This window comes from Rhinopithecus bieti, unplaced genomic scaffold (assembly GCF_001698545.2).
Source record: "Rhinopithecus bieti isolate Rb0 unplaced genomic scaffold, ASM169854v2 scaffold_76167, whole genome shotgun sequence".
NCBI lineage: Eukaryota > Metazoa > Chordata > Mammalia > Primates > Cercopithecidae > Rhinopithecus > Rhinopithecus bieti.
In genome coordinates this window covers 269744-288489 of record NW_016828260.1, presented here as the reverse complement: position 1 = coordinate 288489, position 18746 = coordinate 269744, and the positions used below count along the sequence as shown (strand labels likewise).

General features: G+C 56.6%; 2 protein-coding genes across 2 annotated transcripts in view; both read left to right on the top strand.

Annotated features, from left to right (window-relative positions):
- The first annotated feature begins 2279 nt into the window (after positions 1–2279).
- SH2B1 (SH2B adaptor protein 1) lies at positions 2280–13899 on the top strand. Its single transcript, XM_017864427.1, is given in 10 exon segments — positions 2280–2633; positions 4874–5892; positions 6188–6289; positions 8755–8846; positions 8957–9132; positions 11472–11510; positions 11513–11674; positions 11881–12092; positions 12225–12396; positions 13133–13899. Coding segments are annotated over 9 exon segments (2265 nt in total). The 5' UTR covers positions 2280–2633; positions 4874–4956; the 3' UTR covers positions 13507–13899.
- A 3759-nt stretch (positions 13900–17658) lies between these two features.
- The window catches only part of ATP2A1 (ATPase sarcoplasmic/endoplasmic reticulum Ca2+ transporting 1), a 29939-nt gene continuing 28851 nt past the window's right edge, over positions 17659–18746 (top strand). Inside the window, exon 1 of the mRNA XM_017864422.1 lies at positions 17659–18565. Coding sequence (XP_017719911.1) covers positions 18448–18565 — 118 coding nt within the window. The 5' untranslated portion in view covers positions 17659–18447. The remainder of the gene's footprint in view (positions 18566–18746) is intronic.

Below are 18746 nucleotides of genomic sequence, written 5' to 3'. Positions count from 1 at the left end.
CTTTCCCCTTAACATTTCCAACGAAATCAGATCTTCCTCAAGATAGAAACAAACAAGCAAACCTTTCTACCTTCTCACACTTACAATGTGCCTTATCTCTCTCCTTCCCTTTTCAGCCAAACTGTGTAGAACATCTCTCTACATCTTTCCTCCCACTTCTGGAATTTTTTTTTTTAAGACAGAGTCTTGCTCTGTTGCCCAGGCTAGAGTGCAGTGGCACGATCTTGGCTGACTGCAACCTCCGCCTCCCACGTTCAAGTGATTCTCCTGCCTCAGCCTCCCAAGTAGCTGGTATTTCAAGCACACGCCACCACACCAGCTAATTTTTGTATTTTTGGTAGAGACGAGGTTTCGCCATATTGGCCAGGCTGGTCTCAAACTCCTGACCTCAAGTGATCTGCCCACCACAGCCTCCCAAAGTGCTGGGATTGATTACAGGAGCCACCACGCTCGGCATTTTTTTATTTTTGAGACGGAGTCTTGCTCTGTCGCAGTGGTACGATCTCGCTCACTGCAAGGTCCGCCTCCCAGGTTCATGTCATTCTCACAGGCGCCCAACACCATGCCTGGCTAATTTTTTTGTATTTTTAGTAGAGACAGGGTTTCACCATGTTAGCCAGGATGGTCTCGATCTCCTGACCTCGTGATCTGCCTGCCTCAGCCTCCCAAAGTGCTGGGATTACAGGTGTGAGCCACCGTGCCCAGCCTTTTTTTTTTTTTTTGAGATGGAGTCTCGCTCTATTGCCCAGGCCGGAGTGCAGTGGGATGATTTTGGCTCACCACAGCCTCTGCCTCCTGGGTTCAAGTGATTCTCCTGCCTCAGCCTCCCAAGTAGCTGGGATTACAGGCATGTGCCACCATGCCCGGCTAATTTTTGTAGTTTTAGTAGAGGTGGGATTTCACTATGTTGGCCAGGATGGTCTTGAACTCCTGATCTCGTGATCCGCCCGCCTCGGCATCCCAAAGTGTTGGGATTACAGGCGTGAGCCACCACGCCCAGCCATCTTTGAACATTCTTAGGTGAGTCAGGATATTTATCCATCTTCCCCTCTTGGGTTATTTGTCTTCGTGTTCCAGGATGGGCACTTGATCCAATCAGCTACTCAGTTCTGGAAATTTCATTGGGAATCTCAGAAAAGAGGCATGCTTCTTCTAGGAGAGTTGCTAAGCTTTTAGGGTTCAAGCTTGGAGCTACAAAAAGCCATTTTGCCACTGAGAGAGGAGAGCCTGCCTGAGGGTGAAGCCTAATGCACGGAGAAGGCAGAACCAGAGATGGTGAGCTACAGGTTCCTGATCTCTTCTGGCCCCTGTGTTCACCTGTCTGGAATCTGTCTGCTCTGGACTTTTCGATTACTTGGGCCATAGCTTCCTTTATTGTTTAGGCCAGCTGGAGCCGGGTCAATGAGAGACTGGATGGGTGGAGGATCTCACTGTGCTCATGCTTTCGACTACCCTCCATACTTTAATTGTTCTCGATTTCTCTAACTGGCCTTGATGTCTCTTCTGATCTCCAGACTACATGCCCACAGATGCCCCAAAAGCACGTCTGAAATTGACCTCATTATTACTGTTTTTACTATTTTTGAGACAGAGTCTCGCTCTTTTGCCCAGGCTGGATTGCAATGGCAGTCTTGGCTCACTGCAACTTCTGCCTTCCGGGTTCAAGCAATTCTCCTGCCTCAGCCTGCTCCCAAGTAGCTGGGATTACAGGCGCCTGCCACCACGCCCAGCTAATTTTTTTGTATTTTTAGTACAGACGGGGGTTTCACCATGTTGGTCAGGCTGGTCTCAAACTCCTGACCTCAAGTGATGACCGTGCCCGGCCCTGACCTCATTAATTCTTTTTTTTTTTTTTGATAGGGAGTCTAGCTCTGTTGCCGGGTTGGAGTGCCCTGGCGCCATCTCGGCTCACCGCAATCTCTACCTCCTGGGTTCAGGCTATTCTCCTGCCTCGGCCTCCCGAGGGGCTGGGACTACAGGCGCGCGCCACCACGCCCGGCTAACTTTTGTATTTTTAGTAGAAACAGGGTTTCACTATGTTGGCCAGGCTGGTCTCGAACTCCTGAGCTCGTGATCCACCGGCCTCGACCTCCCAAAGTGCAGGGATTACAGGCGTGAGCCACCGCGCCCGGCCCTGATCTCATTTCTACCCCCCATCTTCATCTCCAGTTTCAGAGATACAAACTCCCCGACCGCCTGCCTCTCCTCAGATAAACCAAGGTCGTTAAGTTCAGGCTCCGCCTCCCCACAGGGCCGCCCCAAGGTCAGCCGCTTCTTCCCCCGCTCAGCTCCTTGGGGGCGTTGTCCGCGTGCCCCTCCGCAGCAGGGCCGGCGCTCTAGGCTGCAGCGGGCCGTTCACACAGCCTCATCATCTCGCTGGTTTCCGGTGCTCGGCGGCTACTCTAGCCCTCAGCCGGGCCCTGGGACTCTATCCCCTAAGGCGGCTTCTCTATGGTCTACATCGCCCCTTTGTCCCGAATTTCCTCCGGGAGGACGCTCTGGTGGGATCCAAGCCCTTCCCCCGCCGCGTCTGTGGCTGCTTTTAGGTGCAACTGGAGAAGGCACTGAAACCCTACAAGATTCACACCGTCTTCGGTCTCCCGGGGTCGGCGCCCAGTGGGAGAATGGCGGAAGTAAGTATGGAGGTGCCTTTCCCTCCCGCCGCTCGTCTCTATGGTCGCTTCCGTCAGCGACGGGAAAGGGGGGTCCTGGCGCCTGCGCGGAACCGGGCTGGGCCCTCGTCGCGTAGTGGGTGGGGGCGCAGGGAGCGGGAGTCGCCGCTGCCGCCGGAGCTAACCGCGGGGACCGAGATGCAGGTGGGACCGGAACCGGAACCCCCCTCTTCAAGTGCCTCTTCCCTCTCCGCGACCCGGCCCTGGCGCCCGAGAGGATCCTTGGGTGGGGGTGGGCGTGGAGGGCCGGGGGCTGGAGGGGCACTCGGCCCCGGAGAGTGCAGCAGACAGGGCTGGTCCCGAGGCGGATGCGGCCCCGGAGAATGGGCGGCTGGGGGGTGTCCAGGGAGTAGGGTCGGGTCGGAGTGGATGGACCACCGGGCCCGGAGGGTCCGAGCCAAGAGCGGAGCCTGCACCCTCCACCACCCGCCCTTCGGGAAATATCAGAACTGAGCCAGGAAGCAGGTGCACCGGGAAACTGAGTCCTGCTTGGCAGAAGAGAAACTGAGTCACCAGCTTAGGAGCCGCAGGGTCAGCGGGCCTGAAGGGGGCTGGGTCTGTCTGCGGTGCAGAGGGTTGGGTGGGCCTGTGTGAGCGGAGGTGGCCGCTGGCTGGAGATTGTTCTGCACCTCTTGGCTGGGTTCCCCCGTGCTCCATGACTCCTGCAGGTCCTGACTCTTTCTCGTTGGTTTGGAGTTGTCCCTGCGGTTGGAGCCATCTGAGCTTGTAGGGTCGAGGCCCAGGAGGAAGGGGAGGGTTCGCCGACTTACAGCCTGGCTGTAGGTTTGAACAGGAGTCTGAGGTCGCTGAGGGTTTGGGAATACTTTCCTGAGCTGCCCTGGCCCCAGTCCTGGGACTGTCACCTTCCAGTATTGCGTGGGGGGAGGAGCGCTAACAAAAGAGCCAAGGGTTGTAAATTCCACACCCAGTTCTGCCACTTTCTAGTTGTAAGACCTTGAGAGGGCTCCTGCTATCTCTAATTTCTCTTTTAGAAAATTGGAACTATAATGTTTTTCTCCCACATGAAGATAGTAACAATGGCAGTCGTTTAGTGGATGCTTACTTTGCATTCAGCGCTGACATATCCCATTCCACGTAATTCTCTCAACATTTCGAGGGGGGAAGGATCATGAGCTCTGTTTAACAGATACAAAAACGGAGGCTCAGAGAGGACGTGGGTTTGTTCAAGATAACATCGCTCATAAGGTGGCTGGACTGGGCACTCATAAGGTGGTTTCAGCCCTGGTCTGACTCTAGTCCATGGCCTTAACCAGAAGACTAACCTGCCTTTAGGGGCATACTCCCCAGTGGGAGAAGAGGAAGGTGAAAAATCCTAGGGCCCCAGGTCTCCCTGTGTTTTGTTTACGTGAGGCCAGCAAAGACTTGACCTGACCCAACCTAGTTGCTCCTCTGGGGCCCTTGCGGCCTCTGGCCCCATACTGAAGGGATACCAAAGAAGTGGGCTGCAGCTATTTCAAATCTCCTTCACGCAGTGCGTGTGTGCTGGACTCTGGGGTCAGCTTTCAAGACAATTACTGTTTTGGTCCGTCATGCATCCATCCTCAGTGAATCGGCCCCCTTCAAAGAGCTGGACCCTAAGATGTGTGAGGCAGGCTCTCTAAGGTCTAGAGTCCCAGCTCCCCTCTAGCCCCCTGCGAGCTAGGGCGGTGAGGTGCTATGGCTGAGGCTGGCCCAGCTGGTCCCTGGGGACAGGGACTGTGGAGTAGGGAAAATAGTAGACTTGAAGTTCTGAAACTTTTCTGAGCTTCGGTTTCCTCATCTGTTCGAGGGGTCTTTGAAACCTCTCACAGGGAAAGGTAAGATAACCAAGAGGGAGCCTCTAAAATGGCTCATGGGAAGTGTGACATGAATATTGGAGGATCTGACGTAGAGAAGGGGGGTGATGTGGAAAAGTTCTCTTTTTTAAAGGGAAGGTGCTCCAAAGCCCTCTACCGCTGGATCCAAAGCTAAGGAAATTGGGGGCAAACGCGGCAGGCTGGGGCAGGCTGCTGGGAGCCAGTTGGCTGGGGCCTGCGGGGTGCTAGGATCTGGGAGAGGGAAGGGAGGTGTTGGGCTTCCTTCCCCATTGCTCTCTGTGGAGTCTGAAGTAGGGATGAGCGTCTCTGGCTGGGGGGTGGGATGCAGCCCCCAGTGCGCCCTCAGCAGTGACCCTCGTGTGTGCCTCTCTCTTCCTTCCGCAGCTGCTGCCGCCCACCCCTCATCTTCTGGCTGCCTCCCTCTTTGTGCCCCGCAGGCTCCCCCTCTCCACCTCCTGGGGCCCATCATGAATGGTGCCCCTTCCCCAGAGGACGGGGCCTCCCCCTCGTCTCCCCGCTGCCCCACCCCGCCCCCTAGTTGGCGGGAGTTCTGTGAGTCCCACGCCCGGGCTGCGGCTCTGGACTTTGCCCGCCGTTTTCGCCTCTACCTGGCCTCCCACCCCCAATATGCGGGGCCTGGGGCTGAGGCTGCCTTCTCCCGCCGTTTTGCTGAGCTTTTCCTGCAGCACTTTGAAGCTGAGGTGGCCCGGGCCTCTGGCTCCCTGTCGCCACCCATCCTGGCTCCCCTGAGCCCTGGTGCGGAGATCTCGCCACATGACCTGTCCCTTGAGAGCTGCAGGGTGGGTGGGCCCCTGGCTGTGCTGGGCCCTTCTCGATCATCTGAGGACCTGGCCGGCCCCCTCCCTTCCTCAGTCTCTTCCTCCTCTACAACCTCCTCCAAGCCGAAGCTCAAGAAGCGCTTCTCCCTGCGCTCAGTGGGTCGCTCCGTCCGAGGCTCAGTCCGTGGCATCCTGCAGTGGCGGGGGACCGTTGACCCTCCCTCTTCGGCTGGGCCCCTGGAGACCTCATCAGGTCCCCCAGTCTTAGGTGGAAACAGCAACTCCAACTCCTCTGGCGGGGCTGGGACTATTGGTAGGGGACTGGGCAGTGATGGACCGTCCCCTGGGGAAAGATGGACTCACCGTTTTGAGAGGCTGAGACTCAGTCGGGGAGGGGGCGCCTTGAAGGATGGAGCAGGGATGGTGCAGAGGGAAGAGCTGCTGAGTTTCATGGGGGCTGAGGAGGCAGCCCCTGACCCAGCCGGAGTGGGCCGGGGAGGAGGGGCGGCTGGGCCTCCTTCAGGGGGAGGAGGGCAGCCTCAGTGGCAGAAGTGTCGCCTGCTGCTTCGAAGTGAAGGAGAAGGAGGAGGAGGAAGTCGCCTGGAGTTCTTTGTACCACCCAAGGTGAGGCCCCATGGAGGGTGGGTGACTGGGAGCGAGGGAGAGAGTGCTCAAAGTGGTCACAGCCCTGCAGATAAGCTCTGGGGTTTACCAACCCACGGCCCTGGCGTCGCTCACTTTTTGTTTGTAAAGCTGGTTCCTGGCTCTCTTAGCAGCTGTGGGCAGGACTGAGAAAGCAGTGTGGCTGCCTTTAGTCTAACTTCCCGAAGATGTAGAAGGAAAGATGAATGTCTAGAGGGAAGGGAAGGGTGGTCTTTGCAAACCAAACACCTGGATCTATTTCTTTCTCCTGACCTAGGCCTCTCGGCCCCGACTCAGCATCCCCTGCTCTTCTATCACAGACGTCCGGACAACCACAGCCCTGGAGATGCCTGACCGGGAGAATACGTTTGTGGTTAAGGTAGGAATTCAACTTCCCACCCACCGGCAGTGCTTAAGTGTGTTAAGGAGAAAGCCCTCAGCGCATTTAAGCAAGTGGCATCGCTGAAAGGAGGTATGTATATGTGTCTAGTGCCTTGAGAGTGTGTCCCTGGGGCTGCAGCTTTTCTGGGATAGGGAAAGACAGGGAAATGTTCTTACTCAAGAATAATGCCTCCACTTCAAAGAGAACGGTGGGGTTTTTGTTGTGGTTTTATTTATTTATTTATTTATTTATTTATTTATTTATTTATTGAGACGGAGTCTCGCTCTGTCACCCAGGCTGGAGTGCAGTGACCGGATCTCAGCTCACTGCAAGCTCCGCCTCCCGGGCTCACGCCATTCTCCTGCCTCAGCCTCCCGAGTAGCTGGGACTACAAGTGCCCGCCACCTCGCTCGGCTAGTTTTTTGTAGTTTTTAGTAGAGACAGGGTTTCACCGTGTTAGTCAGGATGGTCTTGATATCCTGACCTCGTGATCCCCCCGTCTCGGCCTCCCAAAGTGCTGGGATTACAGGCTTGAGCCACTGCACCCGGCCTTATTGTGGTTTTAGAGAGACAGGGTCTCCCTCTTTTGCCTAGGCTGATCATAGCTCACTGTAGTCTGGTGTAGCCTCCAACTCCTGGGCTCAAGTGATCTTCCTGCCTCAGCCCCTAAGGAGCTGGGACTACAGGCATGTGACACCATGCCTGGCTAATTTTATTATTTATTTACGTTTGAGACAGAGCCTCACTCTGCCGCCCAGGCTGGAGTGCAGCGGCGCGATCTTGGCTCACTGCAACCTCTGCCTCCCAGGTTCAAGTGATTCTCATGCCTCAGTCACCTGAGTAGCTGGGATTACAGGCGTGCACCACTATGCCCGGCTAATTTTTTTGTATGTTTAGCAGAGATGGGGTTTTGCCATGTTGGGCAGGCTGGTCTCGAACTGGCCTCAAGTGATCCACCCCCCTTGGCCTCCAACAAAGTGTTAGGATCAAGCCTGAGCCACTGTGCCTTGGCCTTACTTTATTTTATTTATTTTTTATTTTTTATTTTTTATTTTTTATTTTTTTTGATGACGAGCTCGCCTCTGTCCGCCCGGTGGAGATGCAGTGGCTGGATCTCAGCTCACTGAAGCTCCGCCTCCCGCGTATTATGCCATTCTCCTGCCTCAGCCTCACGAGTAGCTGGGAGCTACAGCGCCGTCACCTGCGGCCTGGCTAGTTTTTTGTATTTTCTTAGTAGAGACAGGGTTTCACGCAGGGTTAGCCTAGTATGGTCTCGATCTTCCTGACTTTGTTATTCCGGCCCGTCTCAGGCTCCCAAGAGTGCTGGGTAATTACAGGCTTGAGCCACCGGGTCCCGGCCTGTTTTTATTTTTTTATTTTTATTTTTGAGACGGACGGAGGTCTCTGCTCTGTCGCCCAGGCTGGAGTGCAGTGGTGGCGGATCTCGGGCTCACTACAAGCTCTGGTCTCCCGGGTTCACGCCATTTCCTGCCTCAGCCTCCCCAGTAGGCTGGGCGACTACTGGCGCCCGCCGACCGATAGCACCAGCTAAATTTTTGTTATTTTTATATAGAGACAAGGTAATCAGCACATGATTAAGTCAGGATATGGTATCATCAAGAAATACTCCATGACCTCAATGATCCTGCCCACCAGCCTCCCAAAGTGCTGTGAGATATTAGTGCATGGACTGACCAGCGCATCCAGGCCTATTTTATTTATTTTATTTTTATTTTTTATTTTTTTGAGACAGTGTTTCACTCTGTTGCCCAGGCTGGAGTTGAAGTGGCATGATCTTGGCTCACTGCAACCTCCACCTCCTGGGTTCAAACGATTCTCTTGTCTTAGCCTCCTGAATAGCTGGGACTGCAGGCACCTGCCACCATGCCTGGCTAATTTTTGTATTTTTAGTAGAGACGGGGTTTCACCATATTGGCCAGGCTGGTCTCAAACTCTTTTTTTTTTTTTTTTTTTTTGAGACGGAGTCTTGCCCTGTCGCCCAGGCTGGAGTGCAGTGGCCGGATCTCAGCTCACTGCAAGCTCCGCCTCCCAGGTTTACGCCATTCTCCTGCCTCAGCCTCCCGAGTTGCTGGGACTACAGGCGCCCGCCACCTCGCCCGGCTAGTTTTTTGTATTTTTTAGTAGAGACGGGGTTTCACCGTGTTAGCCAGGATGGTCTCGATCTCCTGACCTCGTGATCCGCCCGTCTCGGCCTCCCAAAGTGCTGGGATTACAGGCGTGAGCCACCGCGCCCGGCCTGGTCTCAAACTCTTGACCTTGTGATCTGCCCTCCTGGGCCTCCAAAGTGCTGGGATTACAGGTGTAAGCTTCTGTACCCGGCCTCCAGAAAGAATTGGAGTGCATCTTGTTTTTAGACATCCTACATACATTGCTCTCATTAGGTGTGGATTAAGCCGCCTCCCTGCCCCTGCCCAAGCTGAGGCGTCGTCTCGTCTCTGTAGGTAGAAGGTCCCTCTGAGTATATCCTGGAGACAGTGGACGCCCAGCATGTGAAGGCCTGGGTGTCTGACATCCAAGAATGCCTGAGCCCAGGGTGAGGAGCCTGACTTCCGTCGCTGAGGGACATAGGGTGGGGTTGGGGAGCAGCCTCGCGCCTCTTACCTGGTGACTTTCCTCCCAGCACCATCTTCCCTGTCTCTGCAGACCCTGCCCTACTACCAGTCCCCGCCCCATGACCCTCCCTCTGGCCCCTGGGACCTCATTCCTTACAAGGGAGAACACAGACAGCCTGGAGCTGTCCTGCCTGAATCACTCGGAGAGTCTACCCAGCCAGGACCTGCTGCTTGGACCCAGCGAGAGCAATGACCGCCTGTCGCAGGGTAAGGGTGGAGCCTTAGAGAGCTCGGAGCCTCAGAACCTGCCTGCGGGGCCCCTGCTGTCAGGCGCCATGACCTCTCCAGACTCTACTGTGCCCCCATCCCTGTTTTCCAGATGCCCCACCCCAACCCCACCAAATGTTGGCCTTTTGTCCCTGAACACAGCCACAGTTTGCTGTTTAGAATCATCGCGACCCCACGCAGGCCCCAAGCAAACCTTAGCCAGCCTTCTGCGCCCAGCCTTGTCACTTTTTCAGTCAGTTTCCTGCCGGCCAGCACTCTAGCTGGAAATAATGGTTGTTTTCTCCAAGCTTCTGGAATACTTCGTAGAAATCTTTGTTTTGCACTTACTCTGCATCTCTGTGTCTGTCAGGGGCAACTACATTTTCTCTTGACTCTGTACTTTTTGTATACCCAACCCACACACACAAACACACAAAGATGTGTTGCCTGGTCCCAACTCATATCTCCAGATTAGGCCTCCACTATAGCCTTTTCTCCTGACCCTCTGTTCTGAGTTCTAGCTGCATAGTGCCTAGCACACAGGCTGTATTCAGTGAATGAACACATGAATCATGGAATCTTAGATCTAGAGTGGACCTTGCATCTCATCAGATCTCAGTAGCTAAGACCAGGGAGAGGACACCTGAGGGTCACTGAGGAAGACAGGGGCTGTGCCACCCTGTCTCCCAAGCCATGCTGTCTGTGCACCACATGCCTGTGTTCTGAGCACTGCCTGCCTGTGACACTTGTGGCCTGCCCATTGGACAGACTTGGAGGATGCCCCTAGTGCATACCTGGCCCTGCGCTGTGTCCCGGGCCAGGATGGGGTAGCTAGGATGCCTGAGATGAGCTCCTTGTCCTCTGAAGGTTTTCAGCTGGGTTCACATCACTCCCTGTAGAAAGCTTAGTGTCCCTTGAGCAGCACAAGCAAGAAGCATGTTGGGAGCTCAGGGGAGGAAGAGAGCAGAGGAAGGTGGGAGAGACAGGGACTGCGACGCCAAGGAGAGGAGAGGAGAGGACACGCCTGGGGACGCAAAGGGCAAGAGCAGAGACCTGCGGGGAGGGCCAAGGATATGGGGACAAATTGGATGGGATAATTGGGTTAAAGTGGAAGAGACATGAATAAAAGGTAAGGTAAAGATCAAGTTGGTGTGGGTTGGGGGAGTAATAGAAGGAGCATCTTTGATGCCTCCTAGAGTTAGGGGGCTTTGTCCTATAGTTCAACAAAGGACACTTTTTTTTTTTTTGCTTGTGTGTTTTAAAATTTTTTTATTTTAAAATTATTGTTTTGTTTTGAGATAGGGTCTCCCTCTGTCTCCCAGGCTGCAGTGCAGTGGTGCAATCACAGCTTCCTGCAGCCTTGACCTCCCCGGCTCAAGCCATCTTCCTGCCTCAGCCGCTCAAGTCGCTGGGACCACAGGCGTGTGCCTCCACCACCACACCTAGCTAATTTTTTTTGTAAGAGGGTCTCACCATGTTGCCTAAACTGGTCTTGAACTCCTGGGCTCAAGTCATTCTTACACCTCAGCCTCCCAAAGGGCTGGGATTACAGGCGTGAGCCACTGTGTCCAGCCAGAATTCCATGTGTGTGTGTGTGTTTTGAGACAGAGTCTTGCTCTGTCACCCAGGCTGCAGCGCAGTGAAACAATCTCGGCTCACTGCAACCTCCGCCTCCTGGGTTCAAGCAGTTCTCCTGCTTCAGCCTCCCAAGTAGCTGGGATTACAGGTGTGCACACCATGTCCAGCTAATTTTTGTATTTTTAGTAGAGACGGTGTTTCACCATGTTGTCTAGGCTGCTCTCGAACTCCTAACCTCAAGTGATCCTCCCACCTCAACCTCCCAAAGTGCTGGGATTACAGGTGTGAGCCACCACGCCCGGCCCAGGACTCCTTTTGAATGTCAAAATATTTGAGGCAGCTGGGCATGGTGGCTTACGCCTGTGATCCCAGAGCTGAGGTGGGCAGATCACTTGAGTCCAGGAACTCAGGGCCGACCTGGGCTATTATATAGAGAGACCCCTTCTCTACAAAAACACGTATGTATATATTTAAGACATTCTACCCTCCATTTCTGCAATAGTCTCTCAGCTGTTGATTCAGAAAAAAGACACATTTGGACATTAGGACCTCCTTGCAATAACTCTGCAGTCCCTCAGCAGCACAGGAAGCATCAGCTGGGAGCCATTGGTACAAGCATCAGGGGTCACTACGCACAGAGCTGTTTGGCATCCTGGCCAGCGACTGCACACAGGGTAGACTACTGGTGAGGAAATGGGCCCAGGACAGTCCTTAAGAAGAGGAATTTCTTGGGTTCTCAGCTTTGCCCTTTTTCTTTCCAGGGGCATACGGGGGCCTCTCAGACCGCCCCTCGGCGTCCATCTCCCCAGCTCTGCCTCCATTGCCGCCTCCCATTTTGACTCGATGGAACTGCTTCCCCCAGAGTTGCCCCCCCGCATCCCCATTGAAGAGGGACCCCCCGCAGGGACAGTTCATCCTCTCTCAGCCCCCTACCCTCCCTTGGACACTCCGGAAACAGCCACAGGTACCGGAGGTGTGAGTGTGCATGTCTCCAGGCCTGGGTGCCTGCCTTCCTGACCACCTCTCCTGCGATCCCGAGGGAGCTGGCCCAGGGGAGTTGGGGACGCATGTGGGGAGCAGGCGCCTCGAGGGGAAGGCAAGGCTTTTTTCTCCCAGGATGGGGGAGGCTGCCCTGACACCCCGGTTTCCCTCCCTCTCTCCTTCCTGAAGGGTCCTTCCTGTTCCAGGGGGAGCCAGAGGGCGGTGAGGGGGACCAGCCCCTCTCAGGGTATCCTTGGTTCCACGGGATGCTCTCTCGGCTCAAGGCTGCACAGTTGGTGCTGACTGGCGGCACTGGCTCCCACGGTGTCTTCCTGGTGCGCCAGAGTGAGACAAGGCGGGGTGAATACGTCCTCACCTTCAACTTCCAGGGCAAGGCCAAGGTGAGCCACCCTTCAGGAAAGGCTCTGTTCTGTGCAGAGTTGGCGGTGGGGTGGCGGAGTGCTGCCGGGGGAGGGGGTTTGTACCTGGCAGGGTCTTTGCCTCCTACCTCACCTCACCCGTCCTGCCCTCAGCACCTGCGTTTGTCGCTGAACGAGGAGGGTCAGTGCCGGGTCCAGCACCTGTGGTTCCAGTCCATTTTCGATATGCTCGAGCACTTCCGGGTGCACCCCATCCCTCTGGAGTCAGGAGGCTCCAGTGATGTTGTCCTTGTCAGCTATGTCCCATCCTCCCAGCGACAGCAGGGTGAGCAGAGCAGGTCTGCAGGGGAGGAGGTGCCCGTGCACCCAAGAAGTGAGGTGTGTGTGCCAGAAAGATGGGGCGGGGGGGCTATGACAAGGAGAAGCTTTGCTTGGGAGAGCAGGGTAGAGGAGGCTGCTGTGCCTGGGGGTTTGGAAGGGAAAGAAATACGCTGATAGGACAGAGGAAGGCAGAAGGCTCCTGGTTGGAGCCGGGGCGGCAGCTGAGAGGTGGGCGGGCGCATCCCCATTCCATCGGATCCTCTGTTCCATTGTCTGTCTGTCTCCTGGACCCATCCTGGCCTCGTCTTTGCCCGCCATTGCAGCCTGGCCTTGGGCCTGCCCTTCCCGGGGTCGCTCGGTCTGATCCCCCTCCCTCCTCCCTCAATGTCTCATGTCCCTGTCTGATCTCTCCCTTTCCCCTGCCCCACCGTCCCATCTGTCCCCACGTTGCCCCTCCCCCCAGGCCGGGAGCAGGCTGGGAGCCATGCGGGGGTGTGCGAGGGAGATGGATGCCACCCCGATGCCTCCTGCACCCTCATGCCCTTCGGAGCGAGTGACTGTGTGTAAGTGTGGTCCTCCTCTCACCACCGCCCATGATCCATCTTCCATGGATGGGGGGTTGCTCAGGAGATGGGATGTGGGGAGACAGCCACGCTCCTGGAGGGCAGAGTGAAGGGGAGGCCGCGGCAGGAGCTCACCTGCCTCCACAATTGGTCTGTTTTCTTACCATTCCTATCCAGAACCGAACACCTCCCATGACCCACCCCAGCCCCCTGAACCCCCTTCATGGACAGATCCCCCACAGCCTGGGGCAGAAGAGGCGTCGAGGGCGCCAGAAGTGGCGGCAGCAGCAGCCGCAGCAGCCAAAGAGAGGCAAGAGAAAGAGAAAGCGGGCGGTGGAGGGGTCCCGGAAGAGCTGGTCCCCGTGGTTGAGCTGGTCCCCGTGGTTGAATTGGAAGAGGCCATAGCCCCAGGCTCCGAGGCCCAGGGCGCTGGGTCTGGTGGGGAGGCGGGGGTGCCCCCAATGGTGCAGCTGCAGCAGTCACCACTAGGGGTTGATGGAGAGGAAGGGGGCCACCCCAGGGCCATTAACAACCAGTACTCCTTCGTATGAGCCGACCCCACCCACTCCACCCTTTTTAAGCCCCCCAGCCCTGCTCGTGAGATTGGGCTGAGTAGGGTCAGAGGAGGCCGAAATCCCTCCCCCGTGCTTCCTGACCCTTGTCGGCCAAGGGCATCTTCGATGGTACAAGCAGAGGCTCAAGAGAAGCTCCCGTCACACACTACAGGTCCCCTCCCCAGGGCGGGGGATTTGGGCTCTATGAGCTCCTTGAGGGGCTCTTCTGGTCAGCCCCACCCTGGGGGCCATTTCCCCATTAACCACCCCCAGCCCGAGGCAGGGTGAGGGGCAAGGGCTGTCAGTTATATTAAGGTGGTTGTTGTTGTTGTTTTAAACAAAATGGAGAAGCATAAATAAATAAAAAGGTTTATCTCGGTTCTATCGTGATGGCTATGGCCAGTGTTTGCTGTGGGGACTGGGGCATTTGGGTTGGGAAGGCGGCTCACTCAGTGCCCACAGGCCAGAGGGCTGGCCCAGGCTGAGTCCCTGTCACTATGCAGTGCTGTGCTTTCGGTGCCATCCCTGTCTCTGACAGCCTTGTTTGTGGAGCGCTAAATGACGCTCTTGGGGTCTCCTGTGAGTTCTTGTCATGGGACGGTGCTGTGAATGGCAGGCATAGGGATCTCCAGCGGCCCTTCCTGAGTTATGGCTTCCTACCCTAGAGAGAGCTGGCAGCGAGAGATGGGGGACACGGTGGCTGTGCTGGGAGAGATTAATGTGGCAGTCGCAGAGGGGCCCGATGCCCCCCTTCTCAGAGCCCGGCTGGAGGGTGGACGGCAGAGAGCATTGGCTTCTGTCCAGGTTTTGCTACTCACTGGCCTGGGCAAGGCGTAGCCACGCTGGGCCTGAGCATCCTCATCTGTGACATATGAAGTTTCATCTGCTGGCATGGTTTGCTTGGCCTGGACATGGTGTCCATTTGAGTTTCACATTAAAAATTCAGATCACAGGCCGGGCGCAGTGGCTCACGCCTATAATCCCAGCACTTTGGGAGGCCAAGGTGGGTGGATCACCTGAGGTCAGGAGTTCGAGACCAGCCTGACCAACATGGAGAAACCCTGTCTCTACTAAAAATACAAACAATTAGCTGGGCGTGGTGGTGTGCGCCTGTAATACCAGCTACTCAGGAGGCTGAGGCAGGAGAATGGCTTGAGCCCAGGAGGCGGAGGTTGCTGTGAGACGAGATGGCACCATTGCACTCCAACCTGGGCAACAAGAGCAAAACTTATCTCAAAAAAAAATAGCCGGGCATGGTGGCATGCACCTGTAGTCCCAGCTAGTCAGGAGGCTGAGGCAGGAGAATCTCTTAAACCCACGAGGTGGAGGTTGCGGTGAGCGGAGATCGCGCCGTTGCACTCCAGCCTGGGCAACAGAGCGAGACTCTGTCTAAAAAAAAAAAAAAATCCACTGGCTTCTCTTGAAAATCAGAAGATCCAGTGGTACAGGTCCACTTCCACATCTGCCCCATCCCCACCAGCTCACTTTGCTCCCTGGGAGGGCCTGGCCTTGTGGGCATTTGAATTTATAATACCACCCACATTGTGGCACACCCCTCCACCCCATTAAACACAGGCTCTGCTGTTGGAATCAGTCTTCCTGATCCGCGGCTGTGCCCTCCAACAGAGGGCACCCCTGGGCTTCCCAGCTCTGGGAGCATTGGGTGCCAACAAGGAGGGGCCTAGGGCTGAAGAATCCCACCCGCTGAGCTCGGCCCTCTCCCTTCCCCGCTGTCCAGCTCTGCCTTTCAGCATCCTGCCTCACTCCCCGCCCAGGCAGCATGGAGCCCACACCCTCATGCCCCTCAGCCTCAGCCCCCACCTCCAGGAGGCCCTACCCACGCTCATGACCTTGCTATTCTGGGCCTTGTGTCCTGTCGGGAGATGGACAGGAGACAGCTGGGTTTCCAGGCCACCCAGGCGGGGGGCTAGCTGAGGGAAGCCTGCTGGCTCTCCTGCTTACTCTAATTCCTGGGGCTCCCCAAACCTTGGCCTCAGGAGACTGGGGATAGGACCAGCCTTGAAAGTGGGGGAAACTTTGGAGAGCCGGGTGCTGTGTTCTTAGTGAGATGACCAGCGAAGGCTGTGGCGCCCTGGGGTAAGCAGGGCCTGATCCCCTCCTAATCTTCCAGCAGCAACTGGTGCTCTGAGGCTCCCCTCCCCCAGCCCTGCCAGGGACCTGCCTTTCAAAGATGGGCAGGGGAGGGGGACGGGGACACCCACCCACTCCTCAGACCGGCACGTCTTGGCTGTTGGGGCCTGAGAGACTTTTGCTCTAAGCCTTTCTTTACAGATGGTTAAACCAAAGTTCTGCACTCATCAGGGACTGGCCAGGCTGTCTCCGTGTTCCATGCTTTTAGCTCCAGCCCTCAGGTGTGATATGAGGATCACTTTCCATCCCTGGGCTTGGAGACCCCTATGGGAAGGGATCCCCAAGGGCGCCTCTGGCTCAGCCTCCCTCCATGGCAGTTCACATCCGCAGCCTCCCCGAGGGTGGCCCTTCCGCAGCTCCTGGTGGATGGCTTTCCCTCCCTGGCTTATTTCCCCTCTGGGAAGCTGGGGGAGGTAGAAATGAATAACCTTAAAGGCCTGTTGGCAGGAATGTGCTGCCAAGCCTGCCCCCTGCCCTCTGTCTCAGGCTCTTAACTCCCTTGAAGCTGCCCATCTCTCCGTCTGCCCCTCTCCATGTTTGGGCATTCCCACTGCTGTAAGACAGTAGCCCCTGTCACTCCTCCAGGTGCTGGTGGGGAGACACCGGCCAGCGCCAAAAGCCTTGGCGGGTGTGAGTCTGAGTCCAGCGGAGATGGTGGGTGCCGGGCTGTGTGGAGGTGCCGGGGGCTGTGTCCCTTGGAAGAGAGACTGCTAATTAATGCCCTCCTGGACCCTCAATTCAGCCCACTGTCCCCCACTCCCCTCAGGTCACAGCAGGACTCTGCTTCAGGGGAGGAGTTTGTTGGAACTGTGAAAAGGAGGCGGGAAGGAACGCCTTGTCCTCAACTCACCCAGGAGGCCGCGCCTCCCCCAAGTTCAGGCAGAAGAGATGCATCTGGGAGGCTGAACCCTCAAGTTCCATCCACCCCTGCTGCCATCCCCCTCCCCAAAAGTGGAGGCCTCCCTTTTCTTTGCTGTCTCCTATTCTGTCCTCTGCCTCGGTGTTTGAGCCCCAGAATGGAAAGCAGCCTTAAGAAGCCACGCTTAGGAAGTCCACACGCCTCTGCTCATTTCAGGAAACAGGCCTAGACGGAGGATGGACTTGAGCCCAGGGCACCAGGCCCCTTCCCCTCACCGACCTTTCACACTGACTCTCATCCAGCCTCTGCCTGCCTGTCCTCCCCTTCCTGCACCCCGGTACCCTCCCTCGGCTCCTCCAGCTGCTGCCCTGGTGGTAACCAACAGATGCCCCCATCCTGGAGCAGGGGTGGGGAGGAGCAGCTCAAAGCAGCTGCTTCTCTGAGGAAGCTGACACCAAGGCCAGTGTTCAGCAACAACTTGTGGCTTTGCACCCAGCGCCGGGGTCCCCGCCCACCTGGCTCCCTGCTGTCCCTCTTCCCCACTGCTCCTCAGACTTCCCTCCGACCCTGGTTACTCTGTGTCTCTGCTCCCTCTACCCCTAGGTCTAATCTGTCCTCATTTCCCCCAGACCTGTCCCCAGAAGTCCACCCTTCCCCATTCCTTTGATCTGGAACCCCTTCTTGGTCTGGCTTCCCCAGGCCCCGACACCTTTCTGTGGGGCCTGCCCAGCTCCTCGGCACACACAGCATGGGCCTGATCCTGTTCCCCTCGTGGGCAGATGCAGCAGGGCAGAGTGCAGCACAGACCACAGGCCTCTGGGGCTGGCCATGGAAACCCCATGGATTAGAGCACAGTGTGGGATGAGGTGACCCTCAGTGCATGACTTGGGGTGACCCCTGCCCCCATCCTGAGACAGTTACCCCTCCCCCTCTGCCATCAGCACATTCTGTAGCCTCTTGGGTTACTTGGCTGTCTTGGTGTCCCATTTTCTTGGGCGGGGGGGATTCCCTATCCAGGATGGGGCGGCCCTGAGGGCTCTGTTCCCAGAGGCTGAGTTAGAGCGATGGGGAAGGGGGGGCAGTTTTGGGGAGAGACAGGCAGTGCTCACCAGGGCCTGGACACTAAATCCCTTGTTGATGGCTGTGGCAACCCCTCCCTAGGGTAGGGTTACCATCTTCGGCCCTGTCCCCTTGACTCTCTCCCCTCTTCACTTCCCCTTGTCCCTCTAAGAGCCATTTCCTCTAGCCCCCAAAAGATGTCTCCCTTCATCAGTCCCCCAAAGGCTTGGGGTATCTCTGCTACTCCTTCAGCGAAGCAGGTGAGGAGGAAGGAGACTGCGGCAATGGAAACAGGCTCCGGGCAGATGAGGCAGGAAGCGGGGTGTGAGGAAAGGGACAGGTGAGGCCGGGGATGGAAGAGGGCTCAGGGAAGAACTGGGGGGATGAGTTTGGAATGGGAAATTCAATGCAACTGGGGAAATCGAGGCAATGGGGTGGCGGGGTCAGTAGCAGATGACAGAAAGTGAAGTCTCCCTACCCCACTTCCCTGGGGCTGGGGCTACCTTTGCGTCCCTCATGAGTGACATCTCAGGCTGCAGCCCCACTGTTCCCCCTCTGTCAGCAGAAATATCTCTCTTCTGACCCCTCCTGCTGGAGTCTCAGCCAGCCAATCCCTGATCTGGAGGAGGGGGGAGCCCGGCCTCCCCCCTGCTCCCTCATAAGGACCCGCCGGGGGCCGGGGGGTGGCCGGCTGCTCAAGTGGGACGGGGGTCAGAGCTTTGTGGAAGGAAGAAAAACCTGGAGGGAGCAGGAGAGTAAAAAGAAGAAACCCAGGCAGACAGGCAGTTGGACACACTGAGGAAGACCCCCCACGAGTGGGAACCCCTTGGAAGGAACACACCGGCCCCGGCCCCCAGGAAGGGAGCGCAATGGAGGCCGCTCACGCTAAAACCACGGAGGAATGTTTGGCCTATTTTGGGGTGAGTGAGACCACGGGCCTCACCCCGGACCAAGTTAAGCGGAATCTGGAGAAATACGGCCCCAATGGTAAGTGTCCCTTGGAAGAGAGGCTGGTAATTAATGCCCTCCTGCACCCCCAAAACACACGCACACGCATGCACGCGTTTCTCCCTTCAGGGTATCTTAAGGAAGAGCTGGGCCGTTGTCCAATGCTCGCAGGGGTAAGAGGATACTGAGAAAACAGAGTTCCGAGATCCAGAGTTTTGGG